General features: G+C 39.5%; 1 protein-coding gene across 2 annotated transcripts in view; it reads right to left on the minus strand.

The window, feature by feature from the left end:
- LOC139749927 (dymeclin) overlaps positions 1 to 21,528 on the minus strand; it is a 120,881-nt gene extending 99,353 nt beyond the window's left edge. Inside the window, exons 1-4 of one of the 2 annotated variants that reach the window (XM_071664347.1) lie at positions 21,396 to 21,528; positions 11,433 to 11,649; positions 10,041 to 10,187; positions 2,223 to 2,353 (exon numbers count right to left, since the gene is read on the minus strand). In XM_071664347.1, the coding sequence (XP_071520448.1) occupies positions 2,223 to 2,353; positions 10,041 to 10,187; positions 11,433 to 11,593 (439 nt within the window). In that variant the 5' untranslated portion in view covers positions 11,594 to 11,649; positions 21,396 to 21,528. The remainder of the gene's footprint in view (positions 1 to 2,222; positions 2,354 to 10,040; positions 10,188 to 11,432; positions 11,650 to 21,395) is intronic. The other variant, XM_071664357.1, reaches the window with a different exon arrangement.
- Positions 21,529 to 21,871: the final 343 nt, after the last annotated feature.

Consider the following 21,871-nt stretch of genomic DNA (forward strand, 5'->3'; position numbering starts at 1 on the left):
TGGCAACCTCGGGACCTGGCCATTGCCAGACCACAGAAAATGCTGGAAAACAGAAATTGACCTCCAAGTCATACACGGTTGACAATCCGATCTCATAGTACTCACAAAAAGTCTTTACAAAAGCTTCTTAATCTAATTTTTTTAGTAACTCCACCTTTTCAAGAACAGATAATGATTTATGCTGATTCTTATTAACATTAGCACCTTCTTCTGCACCTCTTGGTCTCTTGGATGACATCCTGAAGGGATAAAATACAGCTGAATATTAGAAATTAAAAGGACTGTTAATCAGCTCAGCTAGTGTAAACAGGCTCTGGCACCTTAATGCTGCTAACAGCACCACCCTGGTGGCAGATCCATAAACTAATAACTATCGATGGTAGGTTCAAAACATGCCGGACCATGGAAGTTGCTGGAACAAAGAGCACCAGGTTAGAGGGGAACAACCTGTGCCATCTTTTGACTTTCCTAACAGTAATGACCTGTCCTCATCTAAAAAATGTTTTCCACTTCCACTAAAATTCTTGGACCACTCTTTGTCTTCTCTCTTTACCCTCCTATCCTTTCGGCTCTTTTTTATTCATTATTTAAGGCCTAACTTTGAAGATGACTTATGTCTGTGACTAGAGCCTACGATATAAAAAACATGATAATCAGCATGTACCTAAGTGGGTGGCAGTATGTGTAAAAGGAAATTGAAGATAAGATGGCTTTACTGCCTGAAGGAGTGTGTATACAAGAGGTATGCAAGTACAGAAGATACTATAATTTGTAATGATTGCAGAAACAGAGATTTTGCATAAATCCCCCTTCCCAATGAGGATGAAAATGATATATCTAGATATGTGAGTCTAACTCTAATGCAAATCCCTTAGAACAGCCAACACAAAATTCAAACACTATTGTGATGTGTACAATGGGTGAAGTGAGAATATAAGTGCCAAGAATCATCTAGGAGTGGTGGAGCCTACCTTTATGTGTGGAAGTGAGACATGGGTGTAGAATGGCAGAATGGTGAGAGGACTGCAGTCTCCTGAAATATATTACTTGAGAAAGAGATGCGAAGTTACAAAGGAAGAGAGAAATATGGACGTGAATTATCAGAACACTGTAGGAAATATTAATGAAAATCATCTTTAGGAAAGGTATGATGATTTACTCAGGACTACTTCTTCTACTACATGATGTCACACATTGTTGAATCATCACAGCCTTACAATCACCACCTCACTAAATCTCAAAATTTTCTAGCTCCTACTGTAAAGAACTGTCCCTTAACAACTTAGATTGCCTTACTTGATAAGGATTATTTTTTTATTATTTATCATACTTGGTGCTGTCTCCCGCGTCAGCGAGGTAGCGCAAGGAAACAAACAAAAGAATGGCCCAACCCACCCACATACACAAGTATATACATACACGTCCACACACGCACATATACATACCTATACATTTCAATGTACATATACATATTTATTTATTTATTTATTTATTTTGCTTTGTCACTGTCTCCCGCGTCAGCGAGGTAGCGCAAGGAAACAGATGAAAGAATGGCCCAACCTACCCACATACACATGTATATACAGACACATACACACACGCAAATATACATACCTATACAACTCAATGTATACATATATATACACACACAGACATATACATATATACACATGTACATAATTCATACTGTCAGCCTTTATTCATTCCCATCGCCACCTCACCACACATGGAATAACAACCCCCTCCCCCCTCATGTGAGCTAGGTAGCACTAGGAAAAGACAACAAAGGCCCCATTCGTTCACACTCAGTCTCTAGCTGTCATGTAATAATGCACCGAAACCACAGCTCCCTTTCCACATTCAAGATATCATAATAAAAATCATGATATGCTTAACTATCTTCACTGCGAGCAAGAGGCAATTACTTTACATGTAAGTGCTAAACCAGCATGGAAAAATTTTCAGCAAATGCATTCAGCGGTTGTGTTGGATCTCCACTGCCTAACACATAGAGATGTAATGCAACCAAAATGCTCAGAGAATTCTTCATACATAACCATTCTTCAGTGTGAGAAATGGTCTTTCTTTGAAATAGTAAAAGTTTAGTCCAATGTACTGACAAGTACATAGCTTACATTCAGTAGAGTGAATTCACTGAAAAAAACACTTGGCTTTAATAAAGGTATATGCACATTATATCATTAACCTGGTATGGAACCCACCTTCCTCTGCGGGTGGTGAAGACATCTGTAGAACATCAATCACTTCTTCCTCTGACAAATGCTGGATAAGTAGCTTGCATACACACCGAACAATAAACAAAGCATTGTAAGCTTGCCATGTAAACACACTGCTGTAGAGAAAAAAAAGTTGCTATAATACTCTGATACTCAAAGATATTATACTTATATTATACTTTGTCGCTGTCTCCCGTGTTAGCGAGGTAGCACAAGGAAATAGACAAAAGAATGGCCCAACCCACCCACATCCACATGTATTTACATACACATCCACACACGCACATATACATACCTATACATCTCAACGTATACATATATATACATACACACCCAGACATATATATATATATATATATATATATATATATATATATATATATATATATATATATATATATATATCTTTTTTGTTTTTTATACTATTTGCCATTTCCCGCGTTAGCGAGGTAGCGTTAAGAACAGAGAACTGGGCCTTAGAGGGAATATCCTCACCTGACCCCCTTCTCTGTTCCTTCTTTTGGAAAATAAAAAAAAAAAAACAAGAAAGGGGAGGATTTCCAGCCACCCGCTCCCTCCCCTTTTAGTCGCCTTCTACGACACGCAGGGAATACATGGGAAGAAGAAAGTTAAGAGTAAATGTGAATAAGAGCAAGGTTATTAGGTACAGTAGGGTTGAGGGTCAAGTCAATTGGGAGGTGAGTTTGAATGGAGAAAAACTGGAGGAAGTGAAGTGTTTTAGATATCTGGGAGTGGATCTGGCAGCGGATGGAACCATGGAAGCGGAAGTGGATCATAGGGTGGGGGAGGGGGCGAAAATTCTGGGGGCCTTGAAGAATGTGTGGAAGTCGAGAACATTATCTCGGAAAGCAAAAATGGGTATGTTTGAAGGAATAGTGGTTCCAACAATGTTGTATGGTTGCGAGGCGTGGGCTATGGATAGAGTTGTGCGCAGGAGGATGGATGTGCTGGAAATGAGATGTTTAAGGACAATGTGTGGTGTGAGGTGGTTTGATCGAGTGAGTAACGTAAGGGTAAGAGAGATGTGTGGAAATAAAAAGATAGTGGTTGAGAGAGCAGAAGAGGGTGTTTTGAAGTGGTTTGGGCACATGGAGAGGATGAGTGAGGAAAGATTGACCAAGAGGATATATGTGTCGGAGGTGGAGGGAACAAGGAGAAGAGGGAGACCAAATTGGAGGTGGAAAGATGGAGTGAAAAAGATTTTGTGTGATTGGGGCCTGAACATGCAGGAGGGTGAAAGGAGGGCAAGGAATAGAGTGAATTGGAGCGATGTGGTATACCGGGGTTGACGTGCTGTCAGTGGATTGAATCAAGGCATGTGAAGCGTCTGGGGTAAACCATGGAAAGCTGTGCAGGTATGTATATTTGCGTGTGTGGACGTATATTTGCGTGTGTGGACGTATGTATATACATGTGTATGGGGGTGGGTTGGGCCATTTCTTTCGTCTGTTTCCTTGCGCTACCTCGCAAACGCGGGAGACAGCGACAAAGTATAATAAATAAATATAAATACATGTACACAATTCCCTGGGGATAGGGGAAAAAGAATACTTCCCACGTATTCCCTGCGTGTCGTAGAAGGCGACTAAAAGGGAAGGGAGCGGGTGCTGGAAATCCTCCCCTCTCATTTTTTTTTTTCTCTTCCAAAGGAAGGAACAGACAAGGGGGTCGGGTGAGGATGTTCCCTCAAAGGCCCAGTCCTCTGTTCTTGGTGCTGCCTTGTTTATGCGGGAAATGACGAATAGTATGAAAGAATGTACATAATTCAAACTGTCTGCCCTTATTCATTCCCGACGCTACCGCGCCACACACGAAATGACAGCCCTCTCCCCCCATGTGCGCGAGGCAGCGCTAGGAAAAGACAACAAAGGCCACATTCGTTCACACTCAGTCTCTAGCTGTCATGTATAGCGCACCGAAATCACAGCTCCCTTTCCACATCCAGGCCCCACACAACTTTCCATGGTTTACCCCAGATGCTTCATATGCCCTGGTTCAATCCATTGACAGCACATCGACCCCGGTATAACACATCGTTCCAATTCACTCTATTCCTTGCACGCCTTTCACCCTCCTGCATGTTCAGGCCCCGATCGCTCAAAATCTTTTTCACTCCATCTTTCCACCTCCACTTTGGTCTCCCACTTCTCATTCCCTCCACCTCTGACACATATATCCTCTTTGTCAATCTTTCCTCACTCATTCTCTCCATGTGACCAAACCATTTCAAAACACCCTCTTCTGCTCTCTCAACCACACTCTTTTTATTACCACACATATCTCTTACCCTTTCATTACTTACTCGATTAAACCACCTCACACCACATATTGTCCTCAAACATATCATTTCCAGCACATCCACCCTCCTGCACACAACTCTATCTATAACCCACGCCTCCAGCTCTAGGGAGCAAATCCCAAAGTAATCAAGGTAATACCTATAGAAGAGGGAAACTGAACTTACATTGAGGTGAAGGGCAAGCATGTCAAGTTCAGCAGTTAGCCTAAGAGAGTTTATAAGTCAAGTTATTTTCAACTTAACTCTGTCAAGCAAAGATGCAGAGCTAGAACCACCCCAGATATGAGGGCAGTACTCAATATAAAGATGGATCAATCCTCCATATAAACAGAGTAGCTGTACAGATGGAGTGAAATTTTGACATCTATACAGGACTCCCAGTTTCTTACTGGCAGCCTTACCTATTTCCATAACAAGGGGTTCCCAAGAAAGACTGGCTGTTATAGTAATACCATGTATGTTCATAGAGTCAAGAGGTGGAATTATATAACTGTCAAAGGAAAGAGGAAAGTTGTGAAGAATTTTCAGTAAGGAAGGGTAGAAACTAGGTCTTGGAGGCATTAAACTTAACAAGATTTGATCTAACCTATTGAGATATCCTGTCCCAGTCCGTGTATATTGAAGAAGTTGTGTCAAGATGAGAAGCAGTTTGAGTGAAAGAAGAAGGAGCAGAACTGAAGGATGCAGAGAAATGCATTGTTGAGTCATCAGTATAAGAGTGAATTTGGTTATTTCTGGAAGAGAAGAAATCCTTGATAAAAAAAAAAAAGGAGAAAAATTGTAAGGAACAAGACAGAACCTTGGGGACACTGCTGTTGATGGCAAAAGGGAGGAGGTTGACCCATCAACAACCTTGGAGATAGACCAGCCTAAAAGGGTGCTAGATATGAGGTAGCAAAGTACAGGATGGAAGTCAAAGAGGGGAGTTTAGGGATGAGACTATGATGCCTCACCCTATCAAAAGCTTTGAAAATATCAAGAGCAACTACACAAGACTCACCAAAAGCTTTCAGGGATGATGACCAGACATTAATAACATAGAAAAGAATATCACCACAGGATTTCACTTTATGGAAGTCATACAGATGATCAGAGAGAAGACTGTGAGATTTAAGATGCCTAAGGAAGTTGGGGAGGGATTCAAAGACTCTGGAAATGGTAGATGTAAAAGCAACAGGACAATAGTTAGATGGGTTAGAATGGTCACCCTTCTTAGAGATGGGTACCGATGCATGCTTCCAAGAAGTTTCTGGTTTTTTAATGTAAATAGAATAGATGAGCAAAAATGGGTATGTTTGAAGGAATAGTGGTTCCAACAATGTTATATGGTTGCGAGGCGTGGGCTATGGATAGAGTTGTGCGCAGGAGGGTGGATGTGCTGGAAATGAGATGTTTGAGAACAATATGTGGTGTGAGGTGGTTTGATCGAGTAAGTAATAATAGGGTAAGAGAGATGTGCGGTAATAAAAAGAGTATGGTTGAGAGGGCAGAAGAGGGTGTTTTGAAATGGTTTGGGCACATGGAGAGAATGAGTGAGGAAAGATTGACAAAGAGGATATATGTGTCAGAGGTGGAGGGAACGAGAAGTGGGAGACCAAATTGGAAGTGGAAAGATGGAGTGAAAAAGATTTTGAGTGATCGGGGCCTGAACGTGCAGGAGGGTGAAAGGTGTGCAAGGAATAGAGTGAATTGGAATGATGTGGTATACCGGGGTCGACGTGTTGTCAAAGGATTGAAACAGGGCATGTGAAGCGTCTGGGGTAAACCATGGAAAGTTCTGTGGGGCCTGGATCTGGAAAGGGAGCTGTGGTTCATTATTACATGACAGCTAGAGACTGAGTGTGAACGAAAGTGGCCTTTGTTGTTTTTTCCTAGAGCTACCTCGCACACATGAGGGGGGAGGGGGTTGTTATTTCATGTGTGGCGGGGTGGCGATGGGAATGAATAAAGGCAGACAGTATGAATTATGTACATGTGTACATATGTATATGTCTGTGTGTGTATATATATGTATACGTTGAGATGTATAGGTATGTATATCTGCGTGTGTGGATGTGTATGTATATACATGTGTATTTGGGTGGGTTGGGCCATTCTTTCATCTGTCTCCTTGCACTACTTTGCTAAAGTGGGAGACAGCAACAAAGCAATATAGAACAGATGAGCAAGCACAAGTGCAGGTTCAGAAGCACACTCTTTTAATACATGAGGATAGATGCCATCAGAACCATAGGCTTTACTTGTATCCAAACAAAAAAGTGCTTTTAGGACAGTCCGAAAAGCAAATGCCAGGAAGGGCACAGGATTAATAAGAAGAGCATCAGAGGATGAAGGGATGTTAGAGTCATCCAAGGTGGAGTTAGAGGAGAAATGGGAACCAAAGAGAGTTGCTTTATCTATGGGAGAGATAGCTGTAGTACCATCAGAATGGAAAAAAAGAAGAAAAGGTAAAGCAACAAAAGTTGTTAGTGATGCCCTGGGATAAAGATCAGAGACACCTATCAGTGGATGACAAGGAGAGGTTATCACACTTCCTTTGAATTAGGGAATGCTTTCCTTCATGGACAATGAACTTGCAATAGTTATGGGTGTGATAAATGCTAAGTGGGAGTCAGAGGAAGGAGAGTTTTTCCAAGCCTGATATGCCTGATCCCTTGCCTAAATGGCCTCAAAGGAGGCCAATGAGCAAAATAAGAAAGGTAGGGGTAAATGTGAATAAGATCAACGTGATTAAGCTTAGCAGTACAGTCAGGTTAGTTTGGGTAGGAGTTAAAATGGAAAAACTTGGAGGAAGTGAAGCATTTTAAATATGTAAACCTGGGAATGAATATAGCAGTGAAGGGAACCATGGAAGTTGTGATGAGTCATAGCGTGGAAGAGGGAACAAAGATTCTGGGAGCAATGAGGAATGCATGGAAAGGTCACTATCTGGGAGGGCAAAAATGGGTATGTCTGAAGGCAAGGTAATCCCAACAGTGATATATAACTGTGAGACATAGGCTATAGATGAGGATACACAAATACACCCACTTCTTCTCTCTCAAACACTCTTTTTATTACCACACACCTCTCTTACCCTTTCATTACTTACTCGATCAAACCACCTCACACCTCATACTGTCCTCAAACATCTCATTTCCAACCCATCCACCCTCCTCCACATAACTCTATCGATAGCCCACGCCTCGCAACCATATAACATTGTTGGAACCACTATTCCTTCAAACACCCCCATTTTTGCTTTCCGAGATAATGTTCTCGACTTCCACACATTCTTCAATGCTCCCAGAACTTTCACCCCCCTCCCCCACCCTGTGACTCACTTCCGCTTCCTTGGTTCCATTCGCTGCCAAATCCACTCCCAGATTTCTAAAGCACTTCACCTCCTCCATTTTTTCTCCATTCAAACTTACCTCCCAATTGACTAGTCCCTTAACCCTATTGTACCTAATAACCTTGCTCTTATTCACATTTACTCTCAGCTTTCTTCTTTCACACACTTTACCAAACTCAGTCACCAGCTTCTACAGTTTCTCACATGAATCAGCCACCAGCGCTGTATCATCAGCAAACAACAACTGACTCATTTCCCAAGCTCTCTCATCCACAACAGACTGCATACTTGCCCTTCACTCCAAAACTTTTGCATTCGCCTCCCTAACAACCCCATCCAAAAAACAAATTAAACAACCATAGAGACATCACACACCCCAGCCGCAAACCAACATTCACTGAGAACCAATCACTTTCCTCTCTTCCTACTTGTACACATGCCTTACATCCTTGATAAAAACTTTTCACTGCTTATGGCAACTTGCCTCCCACACCATACATTCTTAATACCTTCCAGAGAGCATCTTTATCAACTCTATTGTATGCTTTCTCCAGATCCATAAGTGCTACATACAAATCCATTTGCTTTTCTAAGTATTTCTCATACATTTTTCAAAGCAAACACCTGGTCCACACATCCTTTACCACTTCTGAAACCACACTGCTCTTCCCCAATCTGATGCTCTGCACATGCCTTCACCCTCTCAATCAATACCCTCCCATATAATTTCCCAGGAATACTCAACAAACTTATACCTCTGTAATTTGAGCACTCACTCTTATCCCCTTTGCTTCTGTACAATGGCACTATGCACGCATTCCGCCAGCCCTCAGGCACCTCACCATGAGTCATACATACATTAAATAACCTTACCAACCAGTCAACAATACAGTCACCCCCTTTTTTAATAAATTCCACTGCAATACCATCCAAACCCACTGCCTTGCCGGCTTTCATCTTCCGCAAAGCTTTTACTACCTCTTCTCTGTTTACCAAATCATTCTCTCTAACCCTCTCACTTTGCACACCATCTTGACCAAAACACCCTATATCTGCCACTCTATCATCAAACACATTCAAGAAAACTTCAAAATACTATATAAATATATAAAATTGAATAAAGGCAGACAGTATGAATTACGTACATATGTATATATGTATATGTCTGTGTGTGTATATATATGTATACGTTGAGATGTATAGGTATGTATATCTGCGTGTGTGGATGTGTATGTATATACATGTGTATGTGGGTGGGTTGGGCCATTCTTTCGTCTGTTTCCTTGCACTACCTCACTAACGTGGGAGACAGCGATAAAGTATAATAAATAAATATGAATATATTAAAAAGCCATGGTAATATCACACAGCCCTGCCTCACACCTAAATCAATACCAAAACTTTCATTCAACTCTACACCCATTCTTATACACGCATTATCTCCTGTATTGAAGGCTTTCACACAATCCAACAGTTATCCCCTACCCAATATATCCTTAACACACCCCATACAGCATTCCACTCGACTCATATTCTTTCTCCAGATCCATAAAAGCTGCATACAACTTCTTACCTTTTATCAAATACTTTTCAACGATCGCCTTACCACAAAAATCTGATCCACAAATGCCCATCCTTTCTAAAACCCCCTTGCTCTTCACTTTTTCTGCATTCATTTATTTCAATCACTCTATCAGTCGCATACACTTTTCCTGTTATACTTACCAAACTTATTCCCCTATAATTGATACATACAACTTTAGCACCTTTTCCTTTGAAATGAGGAACAATAATAACTTTCAACCAATCCACAGTCACAACCTTCCGATTCCATGCCAAATTACATATCAGATGTATCCACTCTGTCACACTTTCTCCTCCATACTTCAGCAATTCTGTCAAATCCCATCCAATGCAGGTGCCGTTTCTACCTTCAGCTTCATTATTGCCCTTCTTACCTCTCTTTTTGCTATAAGCCCTTGCACTTGTATCCACTTCCTTTCAACCTCCATACCCATGCCATGTTAACCTTATAAATCAAACATAAATCCTTTATCTCCATAGTGATACAACTGAATAATCTAGTGTCACAGCAATGTCATAGAAAGAGAAATCAAAGCAGCCATTACAGTTCTCACCTAAAACTTACTTGTCACACTGTGCTGATGCTTTGAGCTCTGTTGCTCTGGATAGGAAGACACGGATTAAGGAAGCCATGTTGCCACTGGCTGAATGATTCTGCAAAAGCTCCATGTAGAGTGGTGTCACTGATTCTTCCAAAAGACGGTAGTCTGAACTGCAATTCATAGTTTACATCAGAATAAAGAAATTTCACTTTTGGTTAAATTGTTGAAAAGTATAGGTGGAAAAAGTAGGAATACAAAGGGGACCCCGAATCTAAAATGAAAGAATCCTTTGTAAACTTTGAATGATATAACAAAGCATTAACAGGGAAAGGCATGTTTACACATTGAAACAAGTAACCACTGATATATAAAAAGCTGATTTTGAGAGATGAAAAACCATTCTGCTACCATAGGAATGGTTCTATGACAATATGAGAGAGCTGTAGCTCTGTGGAGAGTTAAAACAATATTCTAATCATAAAATATGACATATTCATGGGTAATTTACCTCCTACAACTATAAGAAAACGTTTGAAGCTGGAGTATTCTCATCCACAGGACTCAACAATCATACAGCTATCTAGCTAAGTATCAAACCATCAATCTCTCTCATTCACTAACCAATTGTTGGGGTCTATGCCTTGAGCTTGTTACAAACATGAATGAAGAAATGGATTTGTGATTCCAAGGAGGGAATGAAAAGGAACAGAAAATAAATGGAGAGTTCTCTTAATTCATGTACCGTCTTGTTAGATCTTTTCTGGATCCTCTCAATCACATCTTGGTGATATGGTGGCAAGATATGAGTGGCATATTCTAGTTGTGGCTTGTTACAGTACAGCCAGCGAATAGCTTATTCATTATCCATGCCCTAATGCAATCCTGTTTTCCAGTAGACACTTTGCCTCTTTCAGTTCTCCTCCTGTGCAGCTTTGGCATGATGTTGACCCCTAAGTCTCTTAAACACATAGATTCCTGTAATTCATTTCTTGTTAGGTAATAATCATACTGAGGCTTTCTTTCCCTTTTTCCCGTCCTCATTACACTGCCCTTAATTGGACTCTCATAATTTACTTATCTGACCAACTATGGTGTTTGTCCAGGTCCTATAAGCTGATGCAATCATCATACTTAATTTCTCTTATGACCTTGCCATCATTCATAAATAATTTTAGGCAAGAGCTGAATCTGTTTGGAAAGTCATCTAAATAACTTTCTGTGCAAGAATACAATATACAGCTAAATAACTAAATATCACAAAGTTTTACATGCTGCCCAATTACATTACATCAAAATGAGAATATCATCCCAGGCAGCATTTTTCCAGTAAGACTGATAAACACTCTTGTTGTTGCTGCTTCTATATCTCAGTATAACTCATGGGGAATGCTTAATTTAACAAAAGAAATACCTACCTGGAGTTTGGTATAGAAAATGTAAATGACAGGAGTTGGTTCCAGAAGGGATCATTTGCCGTAATGACTTCTGCACTGACAAAGCGCTTTAAATACTCATTAGAGGCCAGGTCACTGATGCTGCTACTACCAGCCCCCATCTTGGCAGGCTTCTTGACCATTCACTATTTCACACACTTTTGTAATTTTGAATTTAATCAAAGTTTCATTATCAGATCTGAAAAATAGAAAATATATATTTCTGTCAATGTCCTAAAACATGAACTGTCAAATGCAATAATACATTTCAAAACTACTGTATTCCTTAATCCTTACCACAATAAACTATTCATAAAATTGGCTTTGCATCAGGGAAAAGCATATTTCTAAGCTAGACTCTTCACTTGCCCTTCATTTATTATTCCCTTAAAGGAACTGGATTAAACTATGTGAGGCAAAACATACGACCACCTATACCAAATTCTAAACTATGTGAGGTAAAACATACAACCACCTATACCAAAGTCGCATCTAATGTAGGCAATAAAAAGATACACTATAAGGTAAAAGTATTAGGTATACTGAAGAACAACATGAAAAATCTATCTAAAAATCATGCAGTCATCACTCGTTATCTCATGTTCCCATGTCACACCACCAAAATCCTCCTAATCAGTTGTCACAATACTAATTTCAGACCACAAAAGCCATCAGAAAGTAACTAAACCTCCACAGGTGAGGAGGGGGGTTGAGCAATGGGTGCAGCATACATAAACACTCTACCATAAAAACATGTTTTTCATGGGCTCAAAGTCCCTCTTTTAAGCATAACCCCCTCACTCACCCTTCTCCATGTATTTTACCAAAGAAGACCTCAGGAAAGGAGGAACTACTAAGCAGGTAAATAACCTATGGCTATCAACATCTCATTCTAATAACTCTTCCCTCACAAAAGTCTTTAAACAATTTTAATGCTCCTTGGGTAAAACATTTTTTGTATAGAAAATAAGCATCCCAGGTTCTCTCCTAACATCCACTCTATTTCTTCTCTCTATATCTAATTTTATTTCTGCAACCTCAACCCCAAATCACTTATACCAATGATTCTACTCTATATACCATAAATTAAACTCACTTTCTTGTCCCTTCTCACTGTAATACTTGCTGTATCTTTCATAGTGAACTTATCACTCTTTATTCTGAGCTGTGCAGCATTTTGGAATGGGGAAACAGTAACCTGGTTATATTCAGTGGAGCCAAAACCCAATTTCTCCTTTCTTTCCAGCTCTTACTTTTTTCTTACCATGAATTTCAAAACAATATAATTCAGTCCTGCAATAGATTATCCTAATCTATATCCTGAAAGCACCTTCACACTGAGCAACACATAGTCTGTTTCCTAAAAGCTGTGAGTGCTGCTAAGGTGAAGTAATTACTTGTCTTCGGTGCAGCTAGTCCATATCTACCAGAATTTTGCTTGTTCCACTACTGATTGCATATGTGGGGAAGCACTTGCTCCACCTCACTTAAAAAATGGAGTCAAAAGCCTTACACCTAATCAACTCTCTTCAACCATCCCTTTCTTTGTCATCATGATGCCCTCTCCTTGTTCTGTATGTGGTGCTGCTTCCCACAGACTAGTCACATAAGACTGACCATTACCATACACTGCTTTCTTCTGCCCTGGAATACTTTTCCTTCTTTCATCTTTACCTCTTCCTGTGTAAGATGATAGCATGGCAGACATGGTGTGTTTGGCAAGAAAAGGTAAGAGGAGCAAGAGTCATGGTGAATGGAATGGCAAAATGAGAAGAGGCATAGCAAAGCAGCAGGAGTGTATAGGAGTGACAGTGAGTTTCTCAAAAAAGGGGGGTGACAGTGCTGTTGATGGGTTAGTCAAGATTTTCAAAGTATGCATGGCCAAAAGTGAGGTGCGTGAGGACTGGCAGAATCTATGTACTGTGATCTTATAATCCAGTACTTTCAATTCTCAAAATACAGGGAAGGTTGACAAAAACAGTACAGAATTTTTGTTAGATGGAAATGACAGGTCAAAGGCTGAGTTACAGTTAAACTCCTAAAGAATCTTATGTGCACATGACTGTTAATATCTAGGCCTCAAAATCAATTTCCAGCTGCAATATTAATTGTGGACAAATTGAACAGTATGCATCCATTAGCACTTTGGTTACTTGCCTTAAAACATGACTCTGTATTATGCATGAAGAGAAATATTGTTAGCTGATTATTTTGCCATAACTCTTGAATTCATCAACAGTGGATGAGTTTACAACCTGGTTCATCAGCCTGTTCCACTACATACTGTGAGAAGTGCTGTTTAACATTTCTACTCTTTACAATATGTGTTCATGTCCTACTAAATTAATCCTGTTTTCTCTGAGTAATCAAGGTCAGTCTATTTATCATATTCCTGATCTTATTTTAAGGAATGTTTCTATTTCATCACCCCTCTTTCATCTTGCCTCAAGTGTTGTTAATCCGAGTCCATTGTTACTCTCTTCATAAGAAAAATCTCTGTTCAGGGACTAATTATGAAATTCTTCTCAAGTGGAAGACCCGAGCTTGAAAATCAAAATGATTTGGGCCTCAAACGGTTTTTATAAAGCACTTATAGTCAATGGAGCATCAGGTCAAACCTACCATTTGGTTTACTTCTTCACTAAATTTAAGATGCTTCTTTTTTTTTTTTTTTTTTTTTTTGCTTTGTCGCTGTCTCCCGCGTTTGCGAGGTAGTGCTAGGAAACAGACGAAAGAAATGGCCCAACCCACCCCATACACATGTATATACATACGTCCACACACGCAAATATACATACCTACACAGCTTTCCATGGTTTACCCCAGACGCTTCACATGCCTTGATTCAATCCACTGACAGCACGTCAACCCCGGTATACCACATCGATCCCCAATTCACTCTATTCCTTGCCCTCCTTTCACCCTCCTGCATGTTCAGGCCCCGATCACACAAAATCTTTTTCACTCCATCTTTCCACCTCCAATTTGGTCTCCCTCTTCTCCTCGTTCCCTCCACCTCCGACACATATATCCTCTTGGTCAATCTTTCCTCACTCATTCTCTCCATGTGCCCAAACCATTTCAAAACACCCTCTTCTGCTCTCTCAACCACGCTCTTTTTATTTCCACACATCTCTCTTACCCTTACGTTACTTACTCGATCAAACCACCTCACATCACACATTGTCCTCAAACATCTCATTTCCAGCACATCCATCCTCCTGCGCACAACTCTATCCATAGCCCACGCCTCGCAACCATACAACATTGTTGGAACCACTATTCCTTCAAACATACCCATTTTTGCTTTCCGAGATAATGTTCTCGACTTCCACACATTCTTCAACGCTCCCAGAATTTTCGCCCCCTCCCCCACCCTATGATCCACTTCCGCTTCCATGGTTCCATCCGCTGCCAGATCCACTCCCAGATATCTAAAACACTTCACTTCCTCCAGTTTTTCTCCATTCAAACTCACCTCCCAATTGACTTGACCCTCAACCCTACTGTACCTAATAACCTTGCTCTTATTCACATTTACTCTTAACTTTCTTCTTTCACACACTTTACCAAACTCAGTCACCAGCTTCTGCAGTTTCTCACATGAATCAGCCACCAGCGCTGTATCATCAGTGAACAACAACTGACTCACTTCCCAAGCTCTCTCATCCCCAACAGACTTCATACTTGCCCCTCTTTCCAAAACTCTTGCATTTACCTCCCTAACAACCCCATCCATAAACAAATTAAACAACCATGGAGACATCACACACCCCTGCCACAAACCTACATTCACTGAGAACCAATCACTTTCCTCTCTTCCTACACGTACACATGCCTTACATTCTTGATAAAAACTTTTCACTGCTTCTAACAACTTGCCTCCCACACCATATATTCTTAATACCTTCCACAGAGCATCTCTATCAACTCTATCATATGCCTTCTCCAGATCCATAAATGCTACATACAAATCCATTTGCTTTTCTAAGTATTTCTCACATACATTCTTCAAAGCAAACACCTGATCCACACATCCTCTACCACTTCTGAAACCACACTGCTCTTCCCCAATCTGATGCTCTGTACATGCCTTCAACCTCTCAATCAATACCCTCCCATATAATTTACCAGGAATACTCAACAAACTTATACCTCTGTAATTTGAGCACTCACTCTTATCCCCTTTGTCTTTGTACAATGGCACTATGCACACATTCTGCCAATCCTCAGGCACCTCACCATGAGTCATACATACATTAAATAGCCTTACCAACCAGTCAACAATACAGTCACCCCCTTTTTTAATAAATTCCACTGCAATACCATCCAAACCTGCTGCCTTGCCGGCTTTCATCTTCCGCAAAGCTTTTACTACCTCTTCTCTGTTTACCCTGTCTAAGATGCATTCTGTGAATTACATATTACCAGACACCATGGAAGCAGAAGTGAGTCACATGGTGGGGGAGGGGGCAAAGATTCTGGGAGCATTGAAGAATGTGTGGAAGGCAAGAACGTTATCTGAGAGAGCAAAAATGGGTATGTTTGAAGGAATAGTGGTTCCAACAATGTTATATGGTCGCGAGGCATGGGCTATCGATAAGGTTGTGCTGAGGAGGGTGAATGTGTTGGAAATGAAATGCTTGAGGACAACATGTGGGGTGAGGTGATTTGATTGAGTAAGTAATGAAAGGGTAAGAGAGACGTGTGGTATATCTCTCTTTTTAAACCAGGTATTCCCAATCACCAGTCTTTTTTCAGCACACTAATCCACAAGCTCTACACTATTTCCATTCACAACACTGAATACCCCATGTACACCACATCATAACCTCAACTGCCACATTACTCACCTTTGCATTCAAATCACCCATCACTAATACCCAGACTTGTGCACCAAAGCTGCTGACACACTCACTCTGCTGCTCCCAAAATACTTGCCTCCTATGATCTTTCTTCTCATAAGCAGGTGCATAAGCACCAATAACCAGCCATCTCTCTCCATGCACTTTCAGTTTTACCCACATAAATCTAAAAGTTACTTTCTTACACTCTATCAAACTCTACCACAACTCCTGCTTCAGGAGTAGTGCTACTCCTTCGCTACTCCTTCCTTAGCTCTTGATCTCTCGCCAACCCCTGACTTTACTCCTACTACTTTTCTAAACCATTCTTCCTCTTTACCCTTGAGCTTCGTTTCACTTCGAGCCAGAACATCCAGTTTCTTTCCTCAAACATAACACCTATCTCTCCTTTCTTCTCATCTTGGTTACATTCACACGCATTCAGACACCCCAATCTAAGCCTTCAAAGAGGATGAGCACTCCCCACTTGACTCGTTCTCTTGTTTCCCCTTTTAGAAATTGAAATACAAGGAGGGAAGGGTATCCAGCCCCCTGTTCCCGTCCCCCTTTAGTCGCCTTCTATGACATGAAGGGAACACATGGAAAGTATTCCTTCTCCCCTATCCCTAGGGATAATTTCATATAAGGTAAAGGAAGGTATAAAAGGATTATAACAAAGATACTCTGTTCAGTCATAAAAATGGAATATGATACGGTACATTAATCAATCTAAGCATACAGGATACCATAGTTATTCATTTAATTTGTAATCAACCTGGACCAGTTTCTCTGAAAGAGTTCTGGTGTTCACCAGGACCTCTTTCTAAAGGCTTCTATGAGGCAGTACTCTCGATGATGCAACCCCACTAAAAATCATTTTCCATGTGTGTTGTAACCTCTTGCAGACAGAGCCTATTAACACAGGATATTCTGGTCATGCATAGAAATAAAGAAAAAATAACTAATTTTCTTTCATTTTTCTCCTTGCCAGTAATTCCATTTCACATTTGGTATCTTCTGAATCATAAGTGTGACTGGAGCAGATCTACAATACTCTGATAAAATCTTTTTTCTTTTTTTACATTGGAGGCTCCAGTCACAAAAATTCACATCATCACAAGACCTTAAGGGTAATATACAAAATCTAATGATAAGGAAAAAGAAAATACAAGGGGAAGTATTTACATATTTTGGCAGAAGTGAAAACCCTGTCTTTTAAAATGTGCTAGTTGTTGGTAAAGACGAGAAGGTAAAAAGTTCAAAAGCTTCGAGGTGTAAAGATTGAGACAGTTGTCAAATTACCCACTCTTGACTTGCCAACAGCCACACAGTAATCATGTGATGCAGCAGCTTGATGAGCATAGCATGGTCTAGCTAGTTCTTGGGAGCAAAATCAGTGATACCGATAAAACAGGGAAAGTGAACCAACATTGCGGTGTACAGCAACTGGGTCAAGTATTGACATTATCCTGGGAGATTTTATAAGTAAAATCGCTCTTGACTCAACTCTGTCAAGAAAGAATGCACAGCTAGAATCACCCTGGATGTGGAAGCAGTAGTCCATACAATAACAGGTTAATCCTTTGTATAAATGGAGATAGGGGAGAAAGAATACTTCCCACATATTCCCTGCATGTCGTAGAAGGCGACTAAAAGGGGAGGGAGCAGGGGGCTAGATATCCTCCCCTCCTATTTCTTTATTTTCCAAAAGAAGGATCAGAGGAAGGGGCCAAGTAAAGATATTTTCTCTAACGCTCAGTCCTCTGTTCTTAACGTTAACCTCCCTAACGCAAGAAATGGCGAATATGTATGAAAAAAAAATAAATGGAGCAACTGTTCTGAAGAAATTTCGACATCTAAACAGGACTCTCAGTTTCTTACAAGCAGACCTGCTATTCCTGTGATGTGTTTCACCATGTGTGGAAGTCGAGAACATTATCTCGGAAAGCAAAAATGGGTATGTTTGAAGGAATAGTGGTTCCAACAATGTTGTATGGTTGCGAGGCGTGGGCTATGGATAGAGTTGTGCGCAGGAGGATGGATGTGCTGGAAATGAGATGTTTGAGGACAATGTGTGGTGTGAGGTGGTTTGATCGAGTGAGTAACGTAAGGGTAAGAGAGATGTGTGGAAATAAAAAGAGCGTGGTTGAGAGAGCAGAAGAGGGTGTTTTGAAGTGGTTTGGGCACATGGAGAGGATGAGTGAGGAAAGATTGACCAAGAGGATATATGTGTCGGAGGTGGAGGGAACAAGGAGAAGAGGGAGACCAAATTGGAGGTGGAAAGATGGAGTGAAAAAGATTTTGTGTGATCGGGGCCTGAACATGAAGGAGGGTGAAAGGAGGGCAAGGAATAGAGTGAATTGGAGCGATGTGGTATACCGGGGTTGACGTGCTGTCAGTGGATTGAATCAAGGCATGTGAAGCGTCTGGGGTAAACCATGGAAAGCTGTGTAGGTATGTATATTTGCGTGTGTGGACGTATGTATATACATGTGTATGGGGGGGGTTGGGCCATTTCTTTCGTCTGTTTCCTTGCGCTACCTCGCAAAAGCGGGAGACAGCAACAAAGTATAATATAATAATAATATAAATTTACAGTATCATTTTCAAAGATATGTCTTACCCTTTGCATAATCTTTTTTATATGAGTAACGATATAATGATTATAACAATTCAATCATACAGTTTGAACAACATAATGAATACTGCATATCATAAAAAAGAAGCTTTTTTCCTCAAACATTTTTGTAAAACATCTCATTCTATTTCACTATAATTTATCATTAAATGTATAAATCATTGTGAGCACTAGAAAATTTTTTACCAAAACCATTACATTAGCAAAAGTGGCCAATACATTGGTACATCACAAGTACAAGAATACCAATATTTAGCTTGTTTACAGCTGGGAAATGCAGAACAATTTACTGTGTCATCTGTTTCTTGATATATGGTACCATTTAAGCAGAACTCAGTCATGGGTGTGACTGGTACATTTCAGCCAGAATACTGAATATATAGGTGAATCTCAACTGCAAGGAAAGTTTTGAGAGGTTTTCATGTTATACTGATTTTTCATAAACGTATATCATACATACTTTAATCACACCCAACGTACTCCTTAATACAGTACCATAATATCGCCTTATCAAAAATTATTCAATTAAGAATAATGCCTCAAATCATTCACAACTGTTATTGTATTTTCTAAACACTACACTAACATCTCAGGAGAAAATCACTCAATATCCAAAGCTAATTGCTAATTAGCTCATTTTCAACATCGTTTCTTTGGCGTGGTGATTTTCATAATAAGTTTTGCGTAGTTATTTGCTTCAAAAATTGAGTGGTTTTGTTCTGCATGGTAGTATTTTGTTTAAAGAATACAATAGAAGTCATGGAGCAATATTTAGAGCAATATATTTCAGTTAATGAAAATAGGGAACAATGTCAACCCATATATCTCATATTTTTCAGTGAATGCAGTTAGTGTTTATTTATCCCAGTAAATTTTTTCTTCACTGAGGCTGGAGCACATATATATAGCAATCAATGCCTGTACTGATATTCCATGCACTGTTACCAGACAATGCATCCTAAATTTCTTTCATACACTAATCAATATATGTGGAAATGTCAAGCAAGCCTATCATTTGTGCCTTCCCTTTATGTAAAGATTTTTAAAGCTGTATCACTCTTGCAAGGTAACAGATAGTACTCATAGCAATCATATTTATGTTAAAACCCTTTAAAATACCAAACTGAATATACACCATAAATCACAAGATGTAGCAGCTGTGTACGATGTGTCACTAGGTTGAGGTGCGTGTAATTTCATTTGAAAAATCTTATTCTAGTTACTGCAGTCATAAGAATGAGCTCAAGGAGATACTTTTAAGAGTTTCTTAGAATCTCCTGCATATAGAGCATCCTTGGATGTTACAACTGCCATAGCAACAAGGTTTTAATAAATACAGCACTTTGGTATATATATCTAGGAAAATGTAGAGAATTTGATGTACTACAAGGAAATACACATGTAAAATACCAGCTGAACCTATGAAAGCCAAACACAATAGCTAAAATGATAAAAAATACACCATCTTATTTGTTATCTATTGAAGATTATATGACAGCTTGCTGTGTTGTCTCTTTGTTAACATGTAGCACCATTTGGGTGGTGTTCAACAAGGGAATGACAGCTATATACCTCAAATAAACAAAAATTATTAGATATCTTCCCTGCTATGGAGGTTAGGCAAATTTTCATAAGTTCTGTTGATCTTTACGGGTAAGACATTAATTCTTAAAAGATAAACCCAAATTTTCTTTGATGTGCTACTACCACCTTATTTGATATTGTTAAGTAATACAAAGGCACAAAATCATTTATGTATTCTCTTACACAAACATTACAGAACATAACCACTCACTCACTATTCAAAGTTACTAGCAATGCAGAGGTAATCTAGAAAAATATCATTCATCTACCCTTCTACCATCTTTATGTTGAGGTATGCTCGAGTTGAGGCAAGAGACCCCTGTCGTTAGGGGTTTGGTAATATTGATAGGTCTAACTGTTTTTACCCATCACTGGTTAGACTTAGTGATGATTGATATAAGCTCTCACGCGACCGAAGTGGGCAAAATACAATTAAACCTGTTGACACTCATTAGAAATCATATTTATATTACTCGATATTTGAAAATACTGTCGATAAAGACGATCAAACCACTATCATAATGGAAATACAGGAAATATAAGTGGTAATCCAACCGGTAACAACTAATAAGCAGAATAACCTCTGCATAATGCTGAACAGTTTTCAATTAAAGTCAACGTGTAGCATATGAATGCATCTCAACACGGTAAAGATTCCAAGCAGGCTGATGACATGGCAAACAATCTAAGCCTTTATCTGAATACAAGCAAAAACGGGATTTTCTATACAGATTACATTCTGAAACTTGCCAAGAAGACTAAAATGTCAACGTCAACACATTTCAGCCTACCTTTCCTCCTCTCGTCCCCCTTGATATAGAAAAAAATATTCAAGTTTATATACAACATATATTTTGGGACAAAAAGTATACAGCTTACCTTATCTAATGGGGTTAAACACAGACTGAAAAGGAATATATTGGGCAGACGCACCTATTTTAAAGGTGTTCTAAGTTAAACTTCACGTATCCCTGTCATCGAGTTCAATGTAAACACGTCGACTGCTTGTGACGTCACGAAGGATTAAACCAAAACACAACAATAACTTTTATATGTAAATGTATTTTTTGTGAATTCTAGTAATTACCTGATCATAGACTATCAGATTTTCTTATATTGTTTACAAAATGAAGTGATGATCATAGGTTTATTACACTTTTAAAATTCCTTCAATCCACTAGAAAAAAATATTGCAATCAACTCTGCTAATATGATACCAAAATTCCCGAGGAGATTTTAAAAATTTCGCAAGGTTATCTATCATTAAACCAACAAAATTTTATGTAATGATAAATGATCTTTGGAATCAGTTGCACACGTATGCATGTCTGTGCAATTACATACTAGTATTTATT

The sequence above is a fragment of the Panulirus ornatus genome, chromosome 1, assembly GCF_036320965.1.
Source record: "Panulirus ornatus isolate Po-2019 chromosome 1, ASM3632096v1, whole genome shotgun sequence".
In the NCBI taxonomy this organism is placed as follows: domain Eukaryota; kingdom Metazoa; phylum Arthropoda; class Malacostraca; order Decapoda; family Palinuridae; genus Panulirus; species Panulirus ornatus.